The sequence below is a fragment of the Pan troglodytes genome, chromosome 9 (genome assembly GCF_028858775.2).
Source record: "Pan troglodytes isolate AG18354 chromosome 9, NHGRI_mPanTro3-v2.0_pri, whole genome shotgun sequence".
Lineage (NCBI taxonomy): Eukaryota > Metazoa > Chordata > Mammalia > Primates > Hominidae > Pan > Pan troglodytes.
The window spans coordinates 91,407,831-91,435,812 of NC_072407.2; the positions used below are offsets into that span (position 1 = coordinate 91,407,831).

Genomic DNA, 27,982 nt, shown 5'->3' on the forward strand with positions numbered 1-27,982 from the left:
TATAATAATATATATACTATATATAAAATATTTTGAGATGTTAAACTTGCTTATATGTAGTATATATTATAATTATATTATATATTATATATAGCATATATTATAATTATATATTATATATTATATATAGCATATATAATATATAATATATAATTATAATATATAGCATATATATTATATACTATATATACTATATATTACACACTATAATAATATACTATATATAATATATACTATATATTATATACTATATGTAATACTATATATAATATATATTATATACTATATATAATACTATATATAATATATATTATATACTATATATTATTATATTATTATATCATATATAGTATATATAATATAATAATATATAGTGTATAATATATAATATATAACATATTATATATTACATATAATAAATTATATATTATTTTATATATAATATAATAATATATAATATATAATTATATATTATATATTAGTAATATAATATTAGTAATATTAGTATAATAATAATAGTGCTAATAGTAACACTACTACTAAAATAATACTAATGGTATAATAATATTAGTGCCTTAATGTGATATCTTAGTCACGTAACAAATCTCTTTGTGTCTTTGTAAACTAAACTTTTCAAAGCATTTTAAAGGTTCCAAGGCTTCAATTAAACTTTATGTTTTAGAAAATAATATTAAACAAAGCTTTTGTTTCTCTCTCTTAAATGAATTCACTGTAAACCAAAAAATACATTGGTTCATACGTAAAGTTTTCTTTTTCTGTACTTTTTGTTCTCATCCAATTCTTCAGGCCTAAATGAAAACATGTTTTCAATAAGCAAAGTTGAAAGCAAAACTAAATTGTGTTCCTAAAGAGAAAACTGTGAAATACTTTGCAAATGGCAAGTATTATAAATCTGTAGACAAAAGTAAAATGTATCTTATAAATCTAAATATATAGCTGTGACATGGATGGGGAAAGCACTAGAATTATTGTGACGTTTCATCATAAAATTGATTCAAAAGAAAAATAATGCATTTGCCAGGGTAATGTGCCTCAGTCCCATGTGCAATTCCAATACTTAATTGGGTATTACACCCAACAATTTATGATAGAGCATCTCAACTATGCAATCATCCTTGTCCCTGAAATATGTGCTAAAAATTTCCCAAATGCATCTTTATTCTTTCATCTTTATAAATCTAAGGTTGGGAAAAAGAAGACTTTTAGCAAAAATTGTTTAACATGAGGGGAAATTTTGAGATGTTCAAACGTGCTTTAACAAATTAATAGTCTAGACTGAGATTTCATGGACAATAAGCTTGAAAAGGAAAAATAAATTACAAATGAAATAGGAGACACATTTCAAAGAAATAACTTATTTTAATGACTGTTTCTCCTCTTTGTTGTATATTTTAAGATTAAAAAAAGTTGCGCTAAATTACTGAATTATAAGAACTCCATGGATACCCGCAGTGCTTGGTGTTCCTTTCCAATACATTGAGGGCAGGAGACTGTTAAACATGCATTATCTCCTACAGCACTTGCCACAGCAGCAGGCACAAAGCAGGCCCTCAATAAGAATGCGGTTACATTGTTTTGATTGGAAGAATATACGACAGTGAAATGTATTTGCTTATTTTTACTCTCCATTTATTCACACCCCAATGTTTGCATTGTCTCTGTTCTCATTGCAACCTTATCCTTTAACTCCAAATATTTATTCTTACATGCAAATTGTCCATATGTTATATTTGTAACATATATCTAATTGTTGTGTAATTTGATAATGCTTAGTTTTATTTTTTTTTTATTTTTATTTTTTAGATGGAGTCTTACTCTGTCACGCCCAGGCTGGAGTGCAGTGGCGCGATCTCAGCTCACTGCAATTTCTGCCTCCTGGGTTCAAGTGATTCTCCTGCCTCAGCCTCCTAAGTAGCTGGGATTACAGGCACTTGCCACCCACCATGCCCGGCTAATTTTTTGTATTTTTAGTAGAGATGGGGTTTCATCATGTTGATCAGGCTGGTTTCGAGCTCCTGACCTCAGGTGACCCGCCCGCCTCGGCCTCCCAAAGTGCTGGGATTACAGGCATGAGCCACTGCGCCCAGTCCGATAATGCCTACTTTTAAAGATGTTCCTAAACCTAAAGAAAAGGCTAAGAATAACAACTTACCAGTTGTGAAGAGAAGTTTTCTAGGATCCTGAGAAAAAGAAAAAAAAAAATGATTAAAAACTAAAGCACTGATGATATATAATTCTATAAAGAGTATGCAGGATCTACAAACCACATACTTGTCACGTAAAATACTGTTCATCCAATGGAAGTGAGAAAGACTCGATTAAGTTTCATAACATTTTCACAATGCTAGAGGAGATTACAACAAGTAAAAACCCAATTCAGAGAAATCTATCCATCTGAGGCAAAATACTGGATGACTCAAAAGGCCCAGAAATTATTCTTAATGGTTACCTACAAGCTGGTGGCACTGGTTTTAAGCCCATCTTTGACCATTTTGAAACTCAATATCTTAGCCATGATGTTAAAGTATTATTATATAGTCTGTCTACCAAAACTGTGAAACTGCATCACAAGATGTGAAGACAGAATTAAAAACCAATAAAACATGTAGGGGATTTGCACATTGTAAGCTCAGTACGAAGAAGACTAATTGAGAGCTTCTTGTGTTTCAAATATAGTGAAAAGTGGTGAGGATACTCAAATAAAGACCAGTTTCTGCTACTTAGAAATATGAAACATTAATATTGCTATAATATTGTATGATTTCCTTTAAACTACATCTCTTATGCTCTAATGGTTATAGTCAGCACCCTTCTACCTTCTGGAAAACCAATCCCCACTAGATCTGTGGATTTATTTTTTATCCCCGTGGTGCTTAATATTTCACAAGCTTTTGAATTTCTTTCTGTGTGCCTCCATTGAATCTGGGGTCAGGCCAGACTATGTACTAAGAAGGAAACAATTGATATAGTGTCATCTGGGGGTCTTTGAATAAGGACCACTTGCTTAGGAATAGCTCCTCACCTGGCTTAATTCAATTGACTTCTATTCCAACTATTAGAAACATGGCTATAGGGTGATCTAAGGAAACTGAATATATAAACAACCCATAAAAATATCATATGGGCTGAACAAAGTGGTAAGAATAGAAATGTGAATAAATACCTAAGAAAACCCAGAAGATGGAACAATTAATATTGCTAGAGAAAGAAAATGAAACATGAGAGTGAGAGATGTTTTCACAGTGGCAAGATGAGGCAGATTTAGCCGGGCTATCAAGGAAGTGCAGCAGTCACAAGCTGGAGGGTGAGTCCTTGCATGCAGAGTAAAAGCATAAAAGAGGAACAATAGGGTATATTGGCACAAAACCATCTTTTTCAAAAGTGCTTCACAAAATAACATATGTGTTGATTATACATATATATATTTATAATCAATATATAAATATATCAATATATAAAATATAATCTATATATAATAGATATGCCATATATTTATTTACGTAATATTTAAATACATAAGTATATATACACTTATTTTCATCTACATCTAATGCATGGCCTTGTACCTATTAGATGCTAAATACATATTTATTAAAAAGAGAGAAAAAAGCATAAAGAGAGACATGAAAGAAGGAATACAAGAAGAAATAAAGGCAGGGGAAATACTAACTTAAAACATTGAGTTGCCATTTTCATCCCTTAGATTGGGAAAAAAAAAAAAACAGAGATGAGTTGTAGAAATAGACATTCTAATATTAGTTAGAAGTGTGAAAACAGGAGAAGACTTTTTAAAAAGGAATTTGGCACTGTCCATCAAAACTAAAAATGTGCAACCTTTTAAACCAAAATTCTACAACTACAAATCTGTGTAGAAGAGGACAAAGAAATACATTCACTGGAGTGTGGTTCAGAACAAAATCCTAGAATCAATCTAAATGTCTGAATAAGAAAAAGACTAAAAATAAATTATGGCATAGTCATATGGAGAGAATGAGATAGATTAAGATATGTTGATACAATAAGCTATAAAAGTATATTTATGGAAACAAGTAAATTGCCAAGGAATATATACCATAAAATGCCACTCAAAATATCAGAAAAAAACATAATAAACTGTGGCTTGTTTTGGAGGAGAAGCTTTCACTTTTAACTTTATTTACTTGAGAGTTTTAAAATATTTTATATTGAGCATGTATAACTTTTCAAAGAAAATAAATTTAATAACTGAAAATTTTGAAATCACTAAAAATATTGGAACTTAAGCAAAAATTTATTCCATTAAAATGAGAAAACCATTAAAGTTATTAAAGACATGAATTCTGAAAAGAGAAGAAAAAAAGGAAAAGAGAAACAAAGGAAATGTTGGAACAGGGGCAGGAAACAAGTAGCTAGTGATTTGAGCAGAGGGCAGCAGGAGAAAGGGAAGCAGGTGGAAGTGAGATGGGCAGAAGTGTAGGCTGGGTCTGAAATTACATGTGAAGCGCTGTCACTGGCCTGCTAAGGAGCGGGAATTTTTCAGTGGTTCTCAGTGCTGGATGCACTCTACAAGCCTGGTAAACTTTTACAAATTATCAATGCCTGCCTCCCATCCAAGACCAATTAGATCATGTTGGTATTTTTTAAAATACCAATAGAGACAAGGGCTATATCAAAAGTTGCTGGCTATTTTGGTTTTGTGATTTGTTTCTGAATTTGTTGTTACTTTTTCCTCAGTTTTGTTTTGAGAGGGAGGTCAAACACATGAACACAACAGTATTAAACCTAGAAAACTCTGGTGATATGTGGAGGGGAAAAAGGAGTGGGGAAGATGGGGAAAAAAGTTAATAAGTCACTACCAAACTTAGTCTGCAGAACAGGAAAATGGGGGGGGGGGGATGCTGATTTAAATGGGACAGAACAGTTTGTTTTTGATGTAGTCTTGGCATTGTGAAGCAAAGGCAGCCTGAGGACTGTATAAAAGCATCAACCAACAGAGACCTAACTGGCTCATCAGGCTCTGGCCTGCACCTTGCACATATAATTTCATTTCATGGATGGCTTCACATGGAGAAAAGCACTCTACGTCAGATATTGCCTGCTACAGAATTGAATTCAACATCACTTAATTCGAGGAATGTTTTTAAATGAATGAATCATGAAAACTCACTAACATTTTTTAAGTCAAATAAATTGATTTGTCCAGGATTCACAAAAAATCAATCTACTTTTCTTCCCTTTTCCCCAAAACCCAGTATGTGAATTATAGAGTATTTTTACCCTGTAACGGCACTGTCAACACTCTCAGCTGAATGATAGGAATTAGACAAAAGCTGCTGGGAGTCAGAGGCAGACCTGAGTGGCAACCATCTGAACATTGCAGTATAAAAAGTAGACATTCTACCAACTCTCACTTTCAGCAGGAGACACTATGAAATAGTAATTACTTATATTTTCTACTGAAAAGGAATAAAGCTCAACTTGACAACTGCATTTTAAAAGCACTCAAAAGGAGCAGTAAGGTACAAATTTTCAGGGAAAAATCACAGACCCTCATTAGTCATCTCATGACAAGTGAAAGAAAAATGGGAAGACAGAGACCACCCACCTCATCTCGGTATCTTGCTGCATTCAGTTCAACAAAATCTTCATTGTAATTCACTGAGAAGTTGAGGGCATTCACCAGATGGGCAGCCACATGCACGCCTACAGAATTACACCAGGGGCAAGTTAGTGGGATTTTCATATATGCTCTATGTCAAGGACTCAGTTCTTCCTCTCCCTAAGTAAATACAGGGCCAAACTTTGACAGCTATGTGGACAATGAAATATTACATTGAAAGGTGAAGTTTTAAAGACACAAAAAACTGAACTATAGACAGTTTACCAAATATTCAAAGGCTGTAATGAAACAACCCTAGTAAGTCAGGGATAAGAGAAACACACACACACACACACACACACACACATCCTCCCCCTAACACACACACACACACACACACACATCCTCCCCCAACACACACACACATAAATATGCATCTAATGATATGAGTATTTATTTACTTGAGCACCTCCCTGATATTTTAGGTATTCCACATCTTTCACCTCTTCCATAGTTCCAAATCTGCTATTAATATATATCTTGCATACTTCCCTACCCCATAAGGTAAATTATAGGCCACTGAAAGACTTTCAACTAGTAGAAATTTTTCACAATCCACAGATTTAAATCATAATATTCTTAACCCAACAGAAAAAGTGTTGGGAATCACTTCATGGGGCAAAATTCAGGAAAACAATAATCACAATAAACAAAGGGCTCGACTGACTTAGAGCTCACATAAATAATAGCAGTGTTAGGAAATTACTAGAGATGTGAAGATGAACTCATTTTGGCAAAGCTAGGGTAATAAAAATTATTTTGAGGAGGTTGGGTAAGGAAGGAGAAATAGAGATGTGCACGGGCCCATCACACCTTCCCCCTTGCTCAAGCTTTGCTTGTAGGCAAAATAAGGTGTGAATTAACACCACATTTTAATGTATTGAAAATACAACAGGTAACTCGCTGGAAAATTTGTGATCTTGGCCATATTATTTGCCTTTCAGGGGCCTTAATTTACTTCTCTGTAAAATGATGGTGACAGAAACAAAAGGCTTAATGAGATAAGTGATCTGAAATTGCTTAGTAAACCATTATAGTTCACAATATGTGTAGTGCAGTGGTTCAAAAGAAGACATAGCCTGGAATCTAGAAAACTCTATAAATTCCCACAACCCATAATGTAAGATGTAGAGGGCTTAGAGTTCTAAGGTACTCACACACACACACAAAAATAATAATGAAAGTGAGAGAGGATTAGAATGCTAAAATGCCTGAAAGTTATTTAAAGGATTTATAAGGTCCTTCAAGTAATCAAATTAGAAGTAGGGGAAGAGTCAGGACTTACTATGAAGTTACAGTAATCAAGAATGTATGGTATTAGCAAAAGAAAAGACAAATAGATTGATGGAACAGAATAGAGAGCCCAGAAATCCGCCCACATTAATACAGTCAATTGATCTTTGGCAAAAGAGCAAAAGCAATGCAAAGAAGAAAATGCCTTTGTCACAAATGGACCTGAAACAAGGAAGCATTCACATTTAAATAAATAAATCTAGTCGTAGACTTTACACCCTTCACAAAAATTAACTGAAAATGAATCAGAGACCCAAATGTAAAATGCAAAACCATAAAACTCCTCAAAGGATACACGGGAAAGTCTATATGAGCTTGGGTTTGGTGTTGGCTTTTTAGATACAATGTCAGAGACATGATCCATGAAAGAAAGAATTAATAAGCTGGCCTTCATTAAAATTAAAATTTCAGCTCTGCAAAAGACGTTGTGAACACCATGAGAAGAGAAGCCACAGACTGGGAAAAAGCATTTGCAAAAGACATATCGATAAAGGATTATTATCAAAATATACAAAGAACACTTAAAATTCAATAACGAGAAAACAAACAACCCAATTAAAAAAATGTGCCAAACATCTCAATAGATACCTCACCAAAGAAGATATACAGATGGCAAACAAGCACGAAAAGATGATCCACATTATATAACATCAGAGAAATGCAAATTAAAATGACAAGTTACCACTACGTACCTATTAGAATGACCAAAATCCAGAATACTGACAACATCAAATATTGGTGAGATTGCACAGCAACAGAAACTGTCATTCATTGCAGGTGGGGGATGCAAAAAATGGTACAGCCATATTGGAAGTGAGTTTGGTGGTTTCTTAAAAACTACACATACTCTTACCACATGATCTCGCACTCATACTCTTGGATATTTACCCAAAGGAACTAAAAATGTATGCCCACACAAAAACAGGCACATTAATGTTTACAGCAGCTTTATTCATTATTGTCAAAATCTGGAAGCAACCAACATGTCTTTCAATAGGTGAATAGATAAAAAAAAACTGTGGTACATCCAGATAAGGGAATATTACTTACCACTATAAAAAGATGAACTCTCAAGCCATGAAAAGACACAAAGGAAACTTAAATTCATATTACTAAGTGAAAGAAGCCAATCTGAAAAGACTACATATAGCATGATTCCAACTATATTACACTCTAGAAAAGGCAGAATTATGGAGACTGTAAACACAAATCAGTGGTGGTCTGGCGTTAGTGGGAAAGAAAAGATAAATAGGCAGAGCACAGAGGATTTTTAGGGCAATGAACTATTCTGCATGATACAGTAATGGTGGGTACAGGTCATTACACATTTGTGCAAACCCATAGAATGTATAGCATCAAGTGTGAACCCTGATGTAAAGCATGGACTTTAGGTTATAATGATATGTCAATTAATGTAAATTTATCAATTGTAAAAAATTGTACCACTCTGGCAGGGGATGTTGATAATGGGGGAGGCTATACATGCATGAGGACAAATGATATACAAAAACTCTCTATATCTTCCTCTCAATTTTGCTGTGAACATAAATCTGCCCTACAGAAAAATAGTCTTTAAAAATTTTTAAGAGAAAAAAAATGGACAGGAAGCTAAAATGAGTTAAATAACAAGCAAGGACAAGTTTCCAAAGTAGTAAAACAAAGGGGGTCTAGGTGTGACACAACTATGGCACAGGTATAAAATACTATTTACACAAAACTCTCTGTGTCATATAGCTTCATCAATACGCAAATGTATAGTAAAATAATCCTTTGATATTAAATTAAAAGCTTATATATTAACTACATACTCTATGGCTAAAAAATGCAAAGTCATCTATAGAAGAATTACTATTCTTTCTGAATTTCTCTGAAAAAAAAGTTGTAGGTAACAGCTATAGAAAATACATAATCAAGGGATATATTCACCTTTTTAAAGGACCTCTTAGGTCAAAAGAATTCAGGGCTTCTAATTTTAGGCAGCAAGGAAGCAGCTAAACCAAGCACTTTACATAGATTTTCTCATTTGATTCTCAAAACATAACAATGTGGTAGATAGAGTCATCCCTATTTTACAGACAAGAAAACTGAAGTTAAAGAAGGGTAATGTAGCCAAAGTCAGACGACTAGTGACTGGCAGAATGCAAACCCTCTGGAACACAAGCTCATGCTAGCTCAGTTGCTTGGTTGCTCTCCAGTTGAACCAGAATACTTGGACATGATTATAGTTTAGAACAAATTGAGTCACGAATATGCTGGTTTCCTGATCCTCCTCCATTTCTGACCTTTAACTCTCCCTCTCCCTAATCTATCTCTAACCCTTAGTACACCCTTGGTCCTTATCTCATCCTCACTGAACTGCTAATCCTATCCCTGAGCCTCTCCCCATCTAACACCTGCAGAGGTGGGACTACCAATTGGAAGACATTCAGAGATAAAACAATGAAGTTACCCATTTCGACAATGCTTGGCAATTTTTTACCAAGTTAAAAGTAAAATAATTTCTTGGCAATAGCTGTATCAAAACATTCATTAGTCAAAATGGCCCTGCTATCAAAACAGCTATGTCATCAAATAATGGCCAGGTGAAAATACCAGGTGCTATGCCACTGGAATAATTAACCCTTGCAACTGTAAATTAGAATTACTAATTCTATCCTAAAAATTTCTATTCATTTTCTCATTTTAGTCTTAAATCTATGAGGTAAGTCCTGCTGTCAATCCATTTTACAGTTAAAAACAACAACAACAACAACAGCAAATTGAGGATCAGAGAGGTAACATCACACATTAAAACAGAAGGGCAACTGAGGATAGAACCTACACATGGACTCCTCGGAATCCATGTACTTCATCACTATGTTTCTTACTTTCTGTTCCAAAAATTTGAAAAGTATCATCTAAAAGCTCAGGATCAAAATGTATTTTAAAAAGGCTTATAATAGCACAAAGATCATTGCTTTATTTCTTAATTTGGAAAAGAGCAAGATAAAGCTTCAGAAATTTTGACATTGGTTTTTCTACCAAATATTAATATTAAAGAAATATTGATCACATATAATTCGGGATGGAATCCTAATCTACTAATGAGTATTTCACATTGTAATTTTCATTCATTTGGCCAGGTACAGTGGCACCCGCCTATAATCACAGAGCTTTGGGAGGCTGAGGCAAGCAAATTGCTTGAGCTCAGAAGTTCGAGATCAGCCTGGGCAACATGGTGAAAGCCCGTCTCTACAAAAGAATACAAAAACTAGCCAGGCATGGTGGCACACGCCTGTAGTCCCAGCTACTTGGGAGGCTGAGGTGGGAGGATGGCTTAAGCCTGGGAAGTAGAGGTTGCAGTTAGCCAAGATTGTACCGCTGCACTCCAGCCTGGGCAACAGTGCCAGGCCCTGTTTCAAAAAAATAAAAAATAAAATGTTCATGCATTTAAACTCATATCACATCATCACTTTCAGAGCTTGAAAACTTTTAGTCTGTTTCTTCCAGTATTTCTTACTGGAATGAAATTACTTACTTTCAAGAAATAGTCATTATCAGCTTGGGGGCCAACTTTTGGATATCATAATGTAAAAATCACAAGACAAATCCATTTTCTGTAGTTCCCTGTAGACAACCCTTTTTAAAAACATGGAAAATAACTACTAAGCTATTTAGTAAGAAAATCTTAAGTTGCTGACAGCAGATAATGTACAGAACAATCAAATCACACATTTTCCATGTGTAATTTTACGTGTGGTTTAAAACACAAACCACACGACAATCTTACATTGTTCACCATTAATGACATTATATGTTAATATATCTGCAGGCAATTACCCCAAATTGTCATCAGTGGTTGTTCTGGAAGAATAAGATTAGGGAAAACTTTCTCTGATCATTCTGTGTATGTCTGGAATGTTTACATTTAAATGTGTAATTCTAACAAATTATTTAATATCTTGTGGCTTTCTCACCTGAGAAAATACAGATAGTAACACCACAGGTAATATGGAATGTTCTGCTTTTATCCAACAATCTCCTGGTTCTCCTGCTTGGAACCTAAACAAAAATCATTTAATATGGTAAAAATAATGCAACAAATGTGATAAAAGTTTTTCAGTATAGCATTGTTCATTATGTCAAAATTTTTTAAATATGGCGGAAGCCTATTAATCAAAAATTGGTGAGATGAATTATGATCTATCTAGTTAATGGGACACCTAAACCATTAAAAAATATATGTGAGAAGTCCATATTATTGATATAGAAAGATGTTCAAGACACATTGTTAGGTTAAAAAAAAAAGTTCAAAAAAACTACACTGTGATCTTATATTGATCAACACTAATGGCATTAGATGTTAATGTATCTGCAGGCACTTACCACAAATTGTCATCAGTGGTTGTTCTGGCAGAATAAGATTAGGGTAAACTTTCTCTGATCATTTTGCATATTTCTGGAATGTTTAAGTTTTAAAATATATATGATTTCCTTTTACAGTCAAAAAATAAGATTATTTTAAAATGAAGCAATCTCATCTATAGTTTGAAATGCCTGTTTGATCTTATAACAAAATAAAATGTCAAGCACCTCTGAATCACTGTTTCACACTCGGGGCAAATCTTTAAGAATGATTAAATACTGAGAGACTTAGGTGGGAACTTTTTATTCCCTGCCACTTATCTTCTCTTTCTCCAAGCCAAACCAATAGCCAACCACAGGGATCAAAACCTAGCAGTTTAAATGGTAGGCAACCTAGAGAGAGTTATTTTCACAGATTACTGCATTAAAAGGAAAGAGTTTCTAAATATAATTATGTAGAAAGGGTTGAGAAGTTTTCCTAGAGTAAATCTGCACACATTAAATTCATAGAACATCAAAGTGATCTCAAGTTAACAACTCCTTTTAAAATATCAATATCTATCCAGCGGTGCTTTGCTTAGTGAATCTTAGGGAAGAAGAATCAACACGCACACACACAGTCACACATATACACAAAAATAGTCAAAGACAAAAAGGAATTTTTGTTGATTAGCAGAATGACTAAGTGTTTTTCTGTTTTCTTACATACTTCATTTTACAACACTGCATATAATACATGACATCACTATTTTTTATTATTATTATTATACTTTAAGTTTTAGGGTACATGTGCACAATGTGCAGGTTAGTTACATATGTATACATGTGCCATGCTGGTGTGCTGCACCCATTAACTCGTCATTTAGCATTAGGTATATCTCCTAATGCTATCCCTCCCCCCTCCTCCGACATTACTATTTAATCAAGACATATTTCTCTGCACACGTATGTTTATTGTGGCACTATTCTCAATAGTAAAGACTTGGAACCAACCCAAATGTCCAACAATGATAGACTGGATTAAGAAAATGTGTCACATATATGTGGAATACTATGCAGCCATAAAAAGGATGAGTTCAAGTCCTTTGTAGGGACATGGATGAAGCTGGAAACCATCATTCTCAGCAAACTATCACAAGGACAGAAAACCAAACACCACATGTCCTCACTCATAGGTGGGAAATGAACAATGAGAACACATGGACACAGGATGGGGAACATCACACACCAGGGCCTGTTGTGGGGTGGGGGGAGGGGGGAGGGATAGCATTAGGAGATATACCTAATGTTAAATGACGAGTTAATGGGTACAGCACACCAACATGGCACATGTATACATATGTAACAAACCTGCATGTTGTGCACATGTACCCTAGAACTTAAAGTATAATAAAAAAAGACATGTTTCTCAAGCCTATTACACACTTCAAAATGAGTATATGTGTTAAGCAGAGATAAGTTGTTGCCAACACCAGCAATCATTTCATGTATTGCTCAGAATCTAAAGGACTCTAGTTTGCTCACCTGGATTTAGCTAAGTGAAAATACAGAATCTCAATGAGACAAGACATAATGGAAAGAACTCAAATTAGGATTGACCTTAGCTCTGTCATTCCCTAGTCTCGAAGTTACTCAAAGCCTCTATGCCTGAGGTTTCTTGTGTGTGAAATGAAACTAACAATACCTGATTGTAGAATCCCTGTAAGAATTCTCCAGCATGTATGTGAAACACTAAGCATAGTGCTGGAAATCCCTGTTAATAATATTACTATTATCCTCTGCCCTTATCTGGTATTGCAGAATAACTCACAGATCATCTTGGCAGGTGACATGTCTTTTACCATCATCTTACAAGAAATCACTCCAGCCAAAAGTCAGACTATGAAAAGTAAACAAACTAACATGTGACTGTTACACTTGATTTTTATGCTGGAATTTGAAAGTAGGACTGTTTTTTCTTACCTTCTGTGATCCTCGGAGGTAAGCCAAGAGTGTTCGGCACATAGGTAAAAGGATAAGGCTGCAGTTGAGGTTAAGAACAGATGCTGAGGCTCTGCTTAGACACAATCCTAGCTGAACAAATAAGGCAAGGTCAGCACACAGTTAAGGACAGTAGTAAAGCCCTGTCCTGGCTCTAGAAGCTACAGGTCTCACCCTATTGCTCTTTTAAGAATCATGCCAAATACCAGCTCCTTCAAAAGCCTTGAATAGTCTTCCCTTTTCCTCTCACTAAAACCCCCTTTGAACGACTTCTTTCTGTTCTGCACTGCCACAAAACTTAGTACTCCTCTCATTAATGCTAATGTTACAATCACCTGAAAACACTGTTTCCAAAGAAACTCCATTTCTTGTTCTGCCCCTACCCCATTGTTCTGGCTGTTAAGAGCCTTAAGAGTTTCTATATATACTGCACCTCCACATTTATGTGGTGTTGGACCCTTTATTCACTGATAAGGTCACAGTTTTAAATGGCATTTTTCTCGTGTGTTCTCTCTCTCAGTCTCCACACAACCCACCCATTTACACACCACAGCTTTTGTGCAAGCTCTGCTTATCACTAACTCTACTCATCTTTCTGGTCACATAGTAAGCACGACTCTTCTAGAGTTCTTCCCTGATCGGAAACTAGGAGAGAACCCACTGGTATACAAGCATTCATTGCTTTCTGTACTTCCCTGATTATGTCTCTAACCTCCTTTCTAATGTTTTTAAAAATTTTTATTTTAATTGACAAATAATAATTGTATATATGTATGGGTACAATATGATGTTTTAATACATGTATGCATCATGAAATGACCAAATCAAGCTATTTTACATATCCATCCCCCAAAACACTTATCATTTCTTTGTGGTAAATATATTTATTTATATTTATTTTTTAATTTTTTTGAGGCAGGGTCTCACTTTTTCTCCCAGGCTGAGTGCAGTGGTACCATCAGGGCTCACTGCAGCCCCTTCCTCCTAGGTTCAAGCTATCCTCCTGCCTCAGCCTTCTGAGTAGCTAGGACTACAGATGCATGCCATGTGGTGAGAATATTTAAAATCCACGTTTAGTCAGGCATGGTGTAATGCACCCGCAGTTCCAGTTATTCTGAGGACTGGCGCAGGAGAATTGCTTGAACCCAGGAGCTTGAGGCTGCAGTGAGTCATGTTCATGCCACTGGAGTACAGCCTGGGTGAAAGGGCGAGACTCTGTCTCAAAAAATAAAAAATTAAAATTAAAATACACTCTTAGCTATTTTGAAAAATACAATACATACTATTATTAACTATAGTCACCCTGTTGTGCAAAAACAGGCCTATTTCCAGGCCTATTACTAGGCCTATTTCTTCTAACCGAAACTTTGTACACTCTGTCCACTCCCATCCCCATGCTCTGGTAACCAGCATTCTACTCTCTACTTCTATGATTTCAACTCTTTTAGATTCAAAATGTAAGTGAGATCATACAGTATTTGTCTTTCTGTGCCTGGCTTATTTCACTTAGCATAACATCCTCTAGATAATCCATGTTGTTGAAAATGACCAATCTTAAATAAGATAGTGCCTTGAAAAACTGAGATTCATATATTTGACTCTGTCTTAGGAGGAGGATATATCCATTCTTTTGAGAACCATTTTCATTTGGTGATAGCTAACTTAAAGCATTATCTTCATATGTTCACACTGAAAACATTATGTTCATACTAAAACAAATGAAGAATATAACGGAATAAAAATGCAGAGATGTTAGCAAAACACACCTATCTCTTACTATTAGCCACACATAGTTTGGATCAATTTACACTTATTAATACACTAAACCTCTTTCTGCAACCCTAGGAAGTAATTAACGATATTGTCTTCCTTCTTAAAAAATAAAGAATATTGAGTCACAGTGAAGTTAAGAATTTACCCAACATAAGATAAACAGAAAGTTGTGGAGCCAGAATTCAAACCCAGATATTCTGGCTCCAGCATTTATACTATTAACCCCCACTTTATCATGCTGCTAAATTGCCTTTAAAAAGAAAATGTCCAGAAGGCACATATTAGGTAATAAACATTTTGTTGAATGACTTGATGAATGAACAAACATTTGAGGTAAGTGGTTTCAGACAACCACCCTAGATAAGACTTCCCTCCTAGTAACCCTCTCCAGCCCCAAAAAGGTTATTGTTATTGTTCTTTTATCATTAAAGAAAGCCCAGGTATAAATATTTGAGAAGTACTAGACAAGGTCACAGCCTCATATACATTAAGGATTGCCTACACAGTGTGATTAGGATGGGATTCCTAGCATAATTATTCTGTTACTTCCATTTAGTGTGTGACATGTTACCTTGCATTTTTTATGTTTTAACCTTTTTCTCTAAGTAAATGTTAAACCCCTCAAGACCAGGGTAAATATTTCTAAAATGTTTTAATATTACCCTACATTATTATTTTAATTATCTGTTTATCAATCACTTTTGAATATATTTTTAATGTAATCATCAGATCTACTCTGACAAGCTGAGTAGATGTTATTATTGCCATGTTGGAGATGAAGAGCTGTTACAAAATAATAATAATTAGGTCCACAAGAAATCCTGAATTCAATGACTTTGGGTAGTGTCTGAACATTGACATTTTTGAAAGCTTTCCAGATGATTCTAATATGCCACCTGGGTTGAACACCACTACCTAAGACTATTTACCCAACTGTACTGTTTACAAGTTATGAAACAATGACAACCATTAAATTATAATAAGTAAGTGTAATTGCATATTTCCAAACTTACTGGCCAAATGTAGCTTTAAAAATAGCATTTTTTTATATTAAAAATACAAAAGTAAATAGTCTGGGCATAAATAAAAAGCAAAGCAAGAACAATAAAGATCTCATCTACAGAAAGCTGACATAGTAAGGTACAACTAAGAGGTTTACCATCTTTTTATCATCCAGTACAGAACAGTCGCTAGGCTAAGTGTTTTTAATGAATCACTGAAAATATTTTCAAAAACCTTGTAAAGTAAGAACTATTATACTCAATTTAAAGATGACTTGTATAAGGATCTTAGAAGCTGTTTACCTTGTCAAAAGTCAAACTAGTTGAAAAGGAATTCTGTACCCTGGAATCTATGACTCTTTTCATCTCAGGGTTAAAACTAAGGCAAAAAATGTACTGAAGGATATGGAAGGATAAATATTAAATTGAGAGACATGAGAAAAGCCTACTCCAATGGCTCCTATAGGCCATATACATTATGCTTAGCTGCCAGTAAAGTATGTTAGTTAAACACAGGTCTTGCGTTTCATCTTCCATCAAGCATGACTACGTTAGTTTATTACTTAGTCATGAGTTACCCCTATAGTCCTAGCCAGCACCATTTCCTCTTTAGTTGGTATATGAATTAATGTGTTTGTGTCTTATAATACCTCAAACTTTTCTGACTTTCTATGCATTACCTTGATTCTTATATATTATCACAAGGACATTCCATGGAGAAGCAGAAACCCCAAAGGTACCTCATTTCTCCTTATAACTGCCTCTCAACTCTAGGATCTGGCTTACTCCTCCTTTCTACTCTTTTCCTGCACCCAGGTACTAAGTTTTTCAAAAGAAGGATCCTTTTTTTACAGCTATGTATCCTCAGCCCTAACACAGTGGTAGTTTTCAGTAAATCTTTGTTGAATTGAGCTGAATTTTTAAACACAGGTACCATGCTCTGATAACCATTTTATTTGGTTACAACTCTCAAGTTTGTTCAAATATTTACAATCTTTGTGGTTATTTTATTCACAAAGCTTGTATGTCCACCAATAACTTTAAATTGCACAGCTTGCAGTATCATGGAAAATATTATGAAGTGGTCACTGAAAACTCCCCACTGTTATCAAGAAGATGAAGTCATATATATATATACATGAAACAAAAAGCAGGCACTTCAAAAAATTCCTAGTTACATTATTCTTACTCCCATAATCTGTACGCAACTCTATCCATCAAATTTGGTAATCAATAAATCTTGAGTGAATACACATATGGGAGCTAAAAAAAAGAAATTGAACTCATGGAGACAGAGAATAGGCTGAGAAGAGTAGTGGGAGGTGAGGAGATGAAGAGGCAATGGTTAACAGGTACATGAACACGGTACCCATTAAAAGGAATAATATCTATTGTTTGATAGCACGATAAGGCAACTATAGTTAACAATAATTTACTGTATATTCCAAAATAACTAAAAGGGTGGAATTACAATTTTTCCAACATAAAGAAATGATAAATGGTTGAGGTGATAGATATCCCAGCTACTTTTATTACACATTGCATGTTTGTATCAAAATATCATGTGTATTTTATACATATATACAATTACTATAATAATTAAAAACTAAAATTGTTTAAGAAGGTAAATCTAAGCAAGCTTCAAAAAGAAGTCTTGTGTGAATAAATGAATGGATGAATAGAAATAAATAATAAGTACATTTAGAATACATATATTTTGACAAATATAAATGCACAAATATTTCTATTAACAGATTTTGAAAAGACTAAAGATTTAGTCTAAAAAGAAAGTAGGACAAGACCCAAGATGGCTGACTAGATACAGCCAGGAGGAACATCTCACACTGAGAGACAGGGACATGGGGAAGACTAGCAAACTCTGAGCAGATCTTCAGCAGGAAAGCATTGAGAGTGGATGCAGTGAGGACACAGACAGTGGGCTGAACTTGGGGAGGAAGCTGGGAGCCCTGTAGGGGGTTGCTGAGCACTGGGGCTCGTTCCTGGACCCCAGCAACTCCTGCGGAATGAGCTAAACAGATGAGGAGTGGTCTGTCCTCACCAGGAATCCCCAAAATTCCTGGCAACAAGACAGCCCATGACTCCCACGGACACTTGAGCTGGCAGAGAGAGTTGGCAGAGAGGTGGAAGAAACAGGATTCCAGCCTGTGCAGAGCCCACAGGGTTTGGCACAGGAACAGCTGCAGTGGAGTATGGCTAGGGTGCCCATCCCCAAAGACTCTCCATGGCCTTCTAAGTGACGTCAGCCTTTGAGAGACTGTTGGACCTGGACAGAACATGGTGGTGTTGCAAATGGGATGGGACCAGTCCAAATTGCACATCCTCTGTCTGCTGGCCTCTCCTGGGTACAGCCTGGCTATATGTACCTGCTTGAAGCACAGCCTCTGATGGCCAACCAAGTTGCTTCCCAGGGGTTATCATCATAGCTCCTTCACTGGAAGACTGTGTCTGTTTGTTGAAGAGCTCCAGTAGACCAGCCCCTGACGATGCACACTAGCCAACCTGCAGCCTTGACCCACTACAGTCTCCCTCTCCCCATGTGGGCAGACCTCACCTCCCTTACCCAGCCAGTACGTGTGTGTGAATGCATCCCACTGTGTCACCACAGATGATGCAAACAGAGCTAATTGTCCAAACCCTTGCTGATGCAGGAGTGCCCTGTTACACTGCCATCAACAGCACAAATGCATACATGGACGCTGGCAACACTGCCTTTGCCACCGCCCTGCACCAGCCACACTGCCACTGCCATAGGCATGAGCATACACAGGACCACTTCAGGCTCACTCCCACCAGTGCGCCACCCAAGCCAACAGGAGTAAACCCTGCCAGCACCAGCTTTGTAGAGTTGTGGCCAGTAGACTGGGACACCTCAGCCCCCCGAGTGAATCAGATTCCTAACCTCAAAGGGCCAGAGACCGAAGCTGAGGGCCTAGCACAGCCATCCAGAGTTAACAGGCAGTCCAGGAGTGCTAAGCTGATCCTTGGCCTCCTAAAACCTTCCAGAAATAAAGTCAGTCTACTGAACCTACCTCAAACCACAACCAAACTTCCAAAGGCATCAAAGAAATTAAAATTGTAAAAAACTCCATCCAAAGAACAGTAACTTCAAAGACTAAAGGAACATCAGTCCACCAACAATGTTCAAGCTGAGAGCCAAATCCAGATCATAATCCCATTCACAATATCCACAAAAATAATAAAATACCTAGAAATACAAATAACCAGGTAAGTAAAAGACCTCTGTAAGAGAATTACAAAACACTGCTGAAAGAAATCAGAAATAATACAAACAAATGAAAAAAAAAATTCCATGTTCATAAATGGGAAGAATCATTACAGTTAAAATGGCCATACTGGCCAAAGCAATTTACAGATTCAATACCATTCCTATCAAACTACCAATGCAAGTCATCACAGAATTAGAAAAAACTATTTTAAATTCATATGGAACCAAAAAAGAACCCAAATAGCCAAAGCAATACCAAACAAAAAGAACAAAGCTGGAGGCCTCACATTACATGACTTCAAATTATACTACAAGACTACAATAACAATATAAATGGTGCTAGGATAACGGGCTAGCCATTTGCAAAAGATTTAATCTGGACCCCTTCCTTAAAGCAATATAAAAATCAACTCAAGATGAATGAAAGACTTAAATATAAAGCAATATAAAAATTAATTCAAGATGAATGAAAGACTTAATGTAAAACCTAAAACTACAAAAAGCCTGGAAGATAACCTGGTAAAAATATCATTCGGGACATAGACCTTGGCAAAGATTTCATGATGAAGACAACAATAGCAATTACAACAAAACCAAAAATGGACAAATAAGATCTAATTAAACTAAGTAGCTTCTGTACAACAAAAGAAACTACAACAGATAACTTACAGAATGGATGAAAATATTTGAAAACCATGCATATGACAAAGACCTAGTACACAGATTCTGTGAGAAACTTAAACAAATTAACAAGCAAAAAACAAACAATCTCATTAAAAATTGGGATAAGAACATCAAAAGACACTTTTCCAAAGAAGACATACAGGTGGCCAACAAGCATATGAAAACAATATTCAACATCACTAATTATTAGAGAAATGCAAATCAAAACCACAGTGAAATACCATCTCACACCAGTCAGAATGGCTATAATTAAAAAGTTAAAAAATAACAGATTCCGGGAAGGTTGCAGAGAAAAGGGAACACTTACATGCTGTTCATGGGAATGTGAATTAGATCAGCCCCTGTGGAAAATAGTTTTGCAATTTCTCAACAAACTTAAAACCAAACTTTCATTTTATCCAGCAATCCCATGATTGAATATATACCCAAAGGGATATAAATCATTCTACCATAAACACACATGCACACATACATTCATCAAAGCACTATCCACAAGAGCAAAGACATGGAATCAACCTAAATGCTCATTAATGACAGACTGGATAAAGAAAATATGGTGTATACATATACCATGGAATACTGCACAGCCATAAAAAGAAACAAGATCATGTCCTTTGCAAGAAATATGAATGGGCTGGAGATGATTATCCTAAAACAGAAAACCAAATACCGAGAACATGCTCTCACTTAAAAATTGAGAGCTAAACACTAAGTAGACAGGAATGTAAAGAATGGAACAACAGACACAGGGGTCTACTTGAGGGTAGAGGGTGGGAGGAGCATGACATTCAACAAACTATGTGGTACTATGCTTATTACTTGGGTGAAAAGAATAATCTGTACACTAAATCCCCATGAAACACAATTTATCCCTATAGTAAACCTGCACATGTACCACTGATCCTAAAATAAAACTTCAAAAAAAATCTCAGGATACAAAATCAATGTGTAAAAATCACAAGCATTCTTATACACCAATAACAGACAAAAAGCGAGCCAAATCATGAGTGAACTCCCATTCACAGTTGCTTCAAAGAGAATAAAATACCTAGGAATCCAACTTACAAGGGATGTGAAGGACCTCTTCAAGGAGAACTACAAACCACTGCTCAATGAAAGAAAAGAGGACACAAACAAATGGAAGAACATTCCATGCTCATGGGTAGGAAGAATCAATATCGTGAAAATGGCTATACTGCCCAAGGTAATTTACAGATTCACTGCCATCCCCACCGAGCTACCAATGACTCTTCACAGAATTCGAAAAAACTACTTTAAAGTTCATATGGAACCAAAAAAGAGCCCACATTGCCAAGTCAATCCTAAGCCAAAAGAACAAAGCTGGACGCATCACGCTACCTGACTTCAAACTATACTGCAAGGCTACAGTAACCAAAACAGCATGGTACTGCTACCAAAACAGAGATATAGACCAACGGAACAGAACAGAGCCCTCAGAAATAATACCACACATCTACAACCATCTGATCTTTGACAAACCTGACAAAAACAAGAAATGGAGAAAGGATTCCCTGTTTAATAAATGGTGCTGGGAAAACGGGCTAGCCATATGTAGAAAGCTGAAACTGGATCCCTTCCTTACACCTTATACAAAAATTAATTCAAGATGGATTAAAGACTTAAATGTCAGACCTAAAATCATAAAAACCATAGAAGAAAACCTAGGCAATACCATTGAGGACATAGGCATGGGAAAGGACTTCATGTCTAAAACACCAAAAGCAATGGCAACAAAAGCCAAAATTGACAAATGGGATCTAATTAAACTGAAGAGCTTCTGCACAGCAAAAGAAACTACCATCAGAGTGAACAGGCAACCTATAAAATGGGAGAAAATTTTTGCTATCTACCTATCTGACAAAGGGCTAATATCCAGAATCTACAATGAACTCAAACAAATTTACAAGAAAAAAACAACCCCATCAAAAAGTGGGCGAAGGATATGAACAGACACTTCTCAAAAGAAGACATTTATGCAGCCAAAAGACACATGAAAAAATGTTCATCATCACTGGCCATCAGAGAAATGCAAATCAAAACCACAATGAGATACCATTTCACACCAGTTAGAATGGCAATCATTAAAAAGTCAGGAAACAACAGGTGCTGGAGAGGATGTGGAGAAAAAGGAACACTTTTACACTGTTGGTGGGACTGTAAACTAGTTCAACCATTGTGGAAGTCAGTGTGGCGATTCCTCAGGGATCTAGAACTAGAAATACCATTTGACCCAGCCATCCCATTACTGGGTATATACCCAAAGGATTACGAATCATGCTGCTGTAAAGACATATGCACACATATATTTATTGTGGCACTATTCACAATAGCAAAGACTTGGAACCAACCCAAATGTCCATCAATGCTAGACTGGATTAAGAAAATGTGGCACATATACACCATGGAATACTATGCAGCCATAAAAGATGATGAGTTCATGTCCTTTGTAGGGACATGGATGAAGCTGGAAACCATCATTCTCAGCAAACTATTGCAAGGACAAAAAACCAAACACCGCATGTTCTCACTCATAGGTGGGAATTGAACAATGAGAACACATGGACACAGGAAGGGGAACATCACAATCCGGGGCCTGTTGTGGGGTGGGGGGAGCAGGAAGGGATAGCATTAGGAGATATACCTAATGTTAAATGACGAGTTAATGGGTACAGCACACCAACATGGCACATGTATACATATGTAAAAAACCTGCATGTTGTGTACATGTACCCTAAAACTTAAAGTATAATTAAAAAAAAGAATATGAAACAAAAAAATATATTAATTAAAAAATAAATAAATAAGGCCGGGCGCAGTGGCTCAAGCCTGTAATCCCAGCACTTTGGGAGGCCGAGGCCAGCGGATCACGAGGTCAGGAGCTCGAGACCATCCTGGCTAACACAGTGAAACCCCGTCTCTACTAAAAATACAAAAAAATTAGCCGGGTGTGGTGGCGGGCACCTGTAGTCCCAGCTACTCGGGAGACTGAGGCAAGAGAATGGCATGAACCCGGAAGGCGGAGCTTGCAGTGAGCCGAGATCGTGCCACTGCACTCCTGGGCGAAAGAGCAAGACTCCGTCTCAAAATAAATAAATAAATAAACAAATAAATAAATAAGAGAAGAAAATATTTAAATCCAATATTAACATTATGGAGCAGAAGAAAGTGGAATGAGGGGAACAAAATCTCATTACAGAACATCTTATAAGTCACAGGTCTTAAAGTAAAATTGACCAGTAAAATCCCACTATTATCTCTTTCAAGTTATGGAAAAATTATTTGAATTTTCTAATGTTTGCATTACCCATCTGCCAAGAGAGAACATAATACCACTGTGTAGGAAATTCAGCCACAAACTACTTGTAACAGGACTCTAAAATGTTTTCTATTCAATAAATGCAATCCTTAGTAAACTTTTGTTTTATTCTGCTACTTTTGGGAAGAAAGAAGAAAAAAAAAAGGAAGGGAGCAAGGGAGGGTAAGAAGCATGAAAGAAAGCTAGCTAACTGCATTACTATATAACAGCGACAGATATTTTTAAAAACATATTTTAAAGATTTTATTTTATAAAAGTAATAAAAAATGTACATTGTCTAGTAAAAAACTTAACAAAAAAAACAAACCACAAGACACAGGTGAAAACAAGGAACTAAAGGAACGTAAGAGAAGGGCTAAGTAGATAATTAATACACCATGTTTCATGTAGGGAGATTTAATATTGTAAAGATGTCAAACTCTCAAAATTGATTTACAAACTCGATGTAACTCCAGTCAAACTCCAATAGGTTTTCTTCATAAAACTTGACAAGCCGACTTTCAAATGTATGCAGAAATGCAAAACAGCAGAAACAAAGTAAAACACTAAAAGAAAAGGAGAAATAATTTGGCCTTCACATAACAGAACTTACTATAAAGTTACAATAATTCAGAATGTGTTTCTTGTGTATAGATAGATAAACTGACCAACGGAGCAAAACAAAGACCTATAAACAACTATATATGTATCAACTATACATATATAGATGGCATGTCAGATTAATGGGAAAAGAAGAGTCTATTCGATGAAGGAAAACATTGGTTATCATACGGAAACAAAATCACGTAACATCCTTGTTTCAAACCACCCCACAACATTAGTCCCTTAATAGTTAAGAACTTAAATATCAAAATCAAAATTCAAAACTTTTAATAGAACATAATATATTAATCTTTTGGACATTAGCATAGGTATGGATTTCTCAAGACATAAAAAGTTAGAAATGAATCAAAACAAGTAATATATTAAATATACAGGCAAAATAAAACTATTTTTTTCAATGTTAAAGAAAGGAGAAACTCAAAATTCACAATAGTGGTAATCTTTTGCAGGAAGAGAGAAGAAAAAGATAGATATATGATAAGATAACCAAATACATAGATGTAAATTACTCATAATGTTCTAATTCTAGGTGTATGTATGGATATTCATTATATCATAAGTAATTTGTATAAAATAAATAAAGGAGGATCATGTTTAAATTAACAAATTGGGATAGGAACTGAGGAATATTAGTAATCAGATTCCGTTCATTTAATAAAAACAAAAATAATTATGTATGTAAATTGTTTAATTGAATGCCTGTCATATAGCAATAATTCCTATTAATAATAATAGGAACACTATTCTCTGGATTACCGCTGAATTCTACATCCCAGATCAGCTGTGCTTCATACAAGCTAATTACAATCACATGACACAACATAATTTTCAAAGAATCAGTTCCCTTTGGTATTGATGCAATATTTTTTGGCAACAAGTTTGAATCATAGCTTGTCATCTGTTGTTGTCTGGTACAATCCACACTTTTTATATGAATAGTGTATACAAATATAACAAGAGATGGGGTCATATCTGTATATTTTTCCTGAAGTAGGCCACAAAACAACTCTATTTTAATGACACTGACTAAGAATATGTGTAAGACAGATGCTTTTCTTATCTTGAATTTGTTCACGTGCTTGATATTTCCAACTTAACTGTTGGCAAAATGTCAACTTTGTGTTTATTGTCAGCATATGAAATATAGTTCCGGAAAGGGAGACAGGATAATAAATAGTGTTTTCAGGAAAGCAGTAATTTTCATTGACTGATATAAAAAGCATTTAATATGTCCAGTTAGGTTATTTCTACATCTTAAGTTGGAACACCTTAGGGATACAGTTTAATGGATATACCAGTAAGTGGACAAATAGATATAATACTCTCTGGACTATCTAAAAAAGATTAAACATGATTTTCTATCTCAATCAGTGAAATAATTATCACTTGAGAGTGATAGGTTTTTCTTATTTATATAGGCTTCCAGAGAAATAGAATAATTATCTCTTTTGATCTGGCATTTGCATATGATAAGAACATTTTAGCTCAAAGGATTGTATATGACAATTGTATTTGTAGTTTTAATGTAGCTGAACAATAGTTCCCTCCCACCTATGAGTGAACAATTTAAAATGTATCAGCTAAAATCTATTACAAAAATTCAGGAATTAAGAGATACAAATAAATCATCCGTATTTCCTTTGAGATTCAATGCTTTAAAGAAAATTTTTATATATCTTCATTGTCTAACTATGTATTGCATGTCTGGAAGTGTTTTATTATTGTGTTTATATTAAATCCCACAGTAATTTAATTCAAAGTGGATTTAAGTGTCCCCTTGGGATAAATAGAGCTTATTTTAACATCAACTTCCTTACGATTCTGCAAAACCCAACTGGAAATTTTACCAAGAACCCACTTTCTCATACATGTTTGTTCCTGAATATAGTTAGTTTTTTAAACTAAGAAGAAAACTTCTTTTTACTAGGTTTTCAGACTACAAAACGTTCTCATTCAGAAGTAGTGGAGTGAGGAAAATGGAGACGGACCCATTTTTAAGTGGCAAGATTATAAGAAAACATTTTATCTAGTTACTACATGGGCAATATTCTATTAGCTAAACAGATTGTTTTGTTTGATCATTATTAATCCATAATCTTCACAAGCATCAGTTACTTCAGGTGTTTATTTTTTAAAAATGACGCTCTAAGTTATATTTCCAGTCCATTCTATGTGAATGATTTGTTTTACCCTTCCCAGCTATTCCAGAGTTTTTAAATTTAATCAGGTTAGTTGTCACTAGATGGAAGTGTTATTTTCAAGTTTCAAGTCCCACCTGTCAAGGTGTCTAAGATACATAATTAACTGGGGATTCCATATGTAATTTTTAAAACTACAAATAGATTTAAAATGAGGACATACAAACAAAACAAAGTTTAGTTTTTGTTATGAACTAAATGCCGTTTCTCTCCAAAATTCATTTGTTGAAGCCCTAGTCGCCAATGTGATGGTATTTGGAGTTACGGCCTTTGATACAAAATTAGATGTAGATGAAGTCATGAGAATGGAGTCCCCATGATAGGATTAATGCCTTTATTTTTAAAAAACATTTTTGTTATACTTTAAGTTCTGGGCTACATGTGCAGAACGTGTAGGTTTTTTACATAGGTATACACGTGCCATGGTGGTTTGCTGCACCCATCAACCCATCAACTACATTAGGTATTTCTCCTAATGCTATCCCTCCTCTAGCCCCCAACCCCCCAACAAGCCCCAGTTTGTGTGCCCTCCTATGTCCATGTGTTCTCATTGTTCAACTCCCACCTATGAGTGATAACATGCAGTGTTTGGTTTTCTGTTCTTCCGTTAGTTTGCTGTGAATGATGGTTTCCAGCGTCATCCATGTCCCTGCAAAGGACATGAACTCACCCTTTTTATGGCTGCATAGTATTCCATGCTGTATATGTGCCACATTTTCTTTATCCAGTCTATCATTGATGGGCATTTGGGTTGGTTCCAAGTCTTTGCTATTGTCAACACTGCTGCAATAAACATACATTTGCATGTGTCTTTATAGAATGATTTATAATCCTTTTGGTATATGCCTAGTAATGTGATTGCTGGGTCACATGGTATTTCTATTCTAGATCCTTGAGGAATCGCCACACTGTCTTCACAATGGTTGAACTAATTTACACTCTCACCAACAGTCTAAAAGCATTCTATTTCTCCACATCCTCTCCAGCATCTGTTGTTTCCTGACTTTTTAATGATTGCCATTCTAATTGGTGTGAGATGGTATCTCGTTGTGGTTTTCATTTGCATTTCTGTGATGACCAGCGATGATGAGCATTTTTTCATGTGTCTGTTGGCTGCATAAATGTCTTTCTTTTAAGAAGTGTCTGTTCATATCCTTTGCTCACTTTTTGATGGGTTTTTTTTTCTTGTAAATTTGTTTAAGTTCTTTGTAGATTCTGGATATTAGCCCTTTGTCAGATGCATAGACTGCAAAAATTTTCTCCCATTCTGTAGGTTGCCTGTTCACTCTGATGGGATCTGATTAAACTAAAGAACTTCTGCACAGCAAAAGGATTAATGCCTTTATAAGAAGAGGAGGACACCAGAATACCTTCTCTCCTTCTCTCACCAGGTTAGGATACAGCAAAAAGGCAGCCATCTGTCAACAAGGAAGAGGGCCCTCATCAAACCCTAAATCTATTGACACTGTAGTCTTGCACTTCCCAAGCAACAGAAAAATGTTTGTTGTTTAAGCTGCCTAGTCTATGATATTTAGTTATACCAGCCTGAACCAAGACAATCCTATAGAAAAATATTTTAAATGCCATTTAAAGTAAGTTATTGAAGAGCATAATATCTAGGTATACCAAGTACATGGTTATTTTCTTAAAATCTCAGTTTCTTATCTTAAATATCCTACTTAATAAATATTAATTTTGAAATAGTTAATTGAGAGGGATACAATTTCCTTACCTATAAAACAAATATAACATAATAATCCTAGCTGTTAGGGTTTTTGTGAAAAGTAAGAACAGTCTAAAAAATGCAGGCAGTATATAGAGTTAACTTATTGCCATAGGGTCACTGGATCACATCCTTTCACT

At 35.3% G+C, this 27,982-nt stretch overlaps 1 protein-coding gene across 17 annotated transcripts in view; it reads right to left on the reverse strand.

Moving 5' to 3' along the window:
• The window catches only part of NOX4 (NADPH oxidase 4), a 174,149-nt gene that overhangs the window by 121,067 nt on the left and 25,100 nt on the right, over positions 1-27,982 (reverse strand). For 15 of the 17 annotated variants that reach the window (XR_010147622.1, XM_009423943.4, XM_001136458.7 and 12 more), the window contains 4 exons: positions 13,259-13,369; positions 10,909-10,993; positions 5,606-5,703; positions 2,174-2,201 (listed from right to left, as the gene is read on the reverse strand). Coding sequence is in view for 16 of the 17 variants with exons in the window: in XM_009423943.4 (XP_009422218.2) it covers positions 2,174-2,201; positions 5,606-5,703; positions 10,909-10,993; positions 13,259-13,369 (322 nt within the window). In the remaining variant the exon portion in view is untranslated. The remainder of the gene's footprint in view (positions 1-2,173; positions 2,202-5,605; positions 5,704-10,908; positions 10,994-13,258; positions 13,370-27,982) is intronic. The other 2 variants (XM_063784378.1, XM_009423947.5) reach the window with 1 other exon arrangement.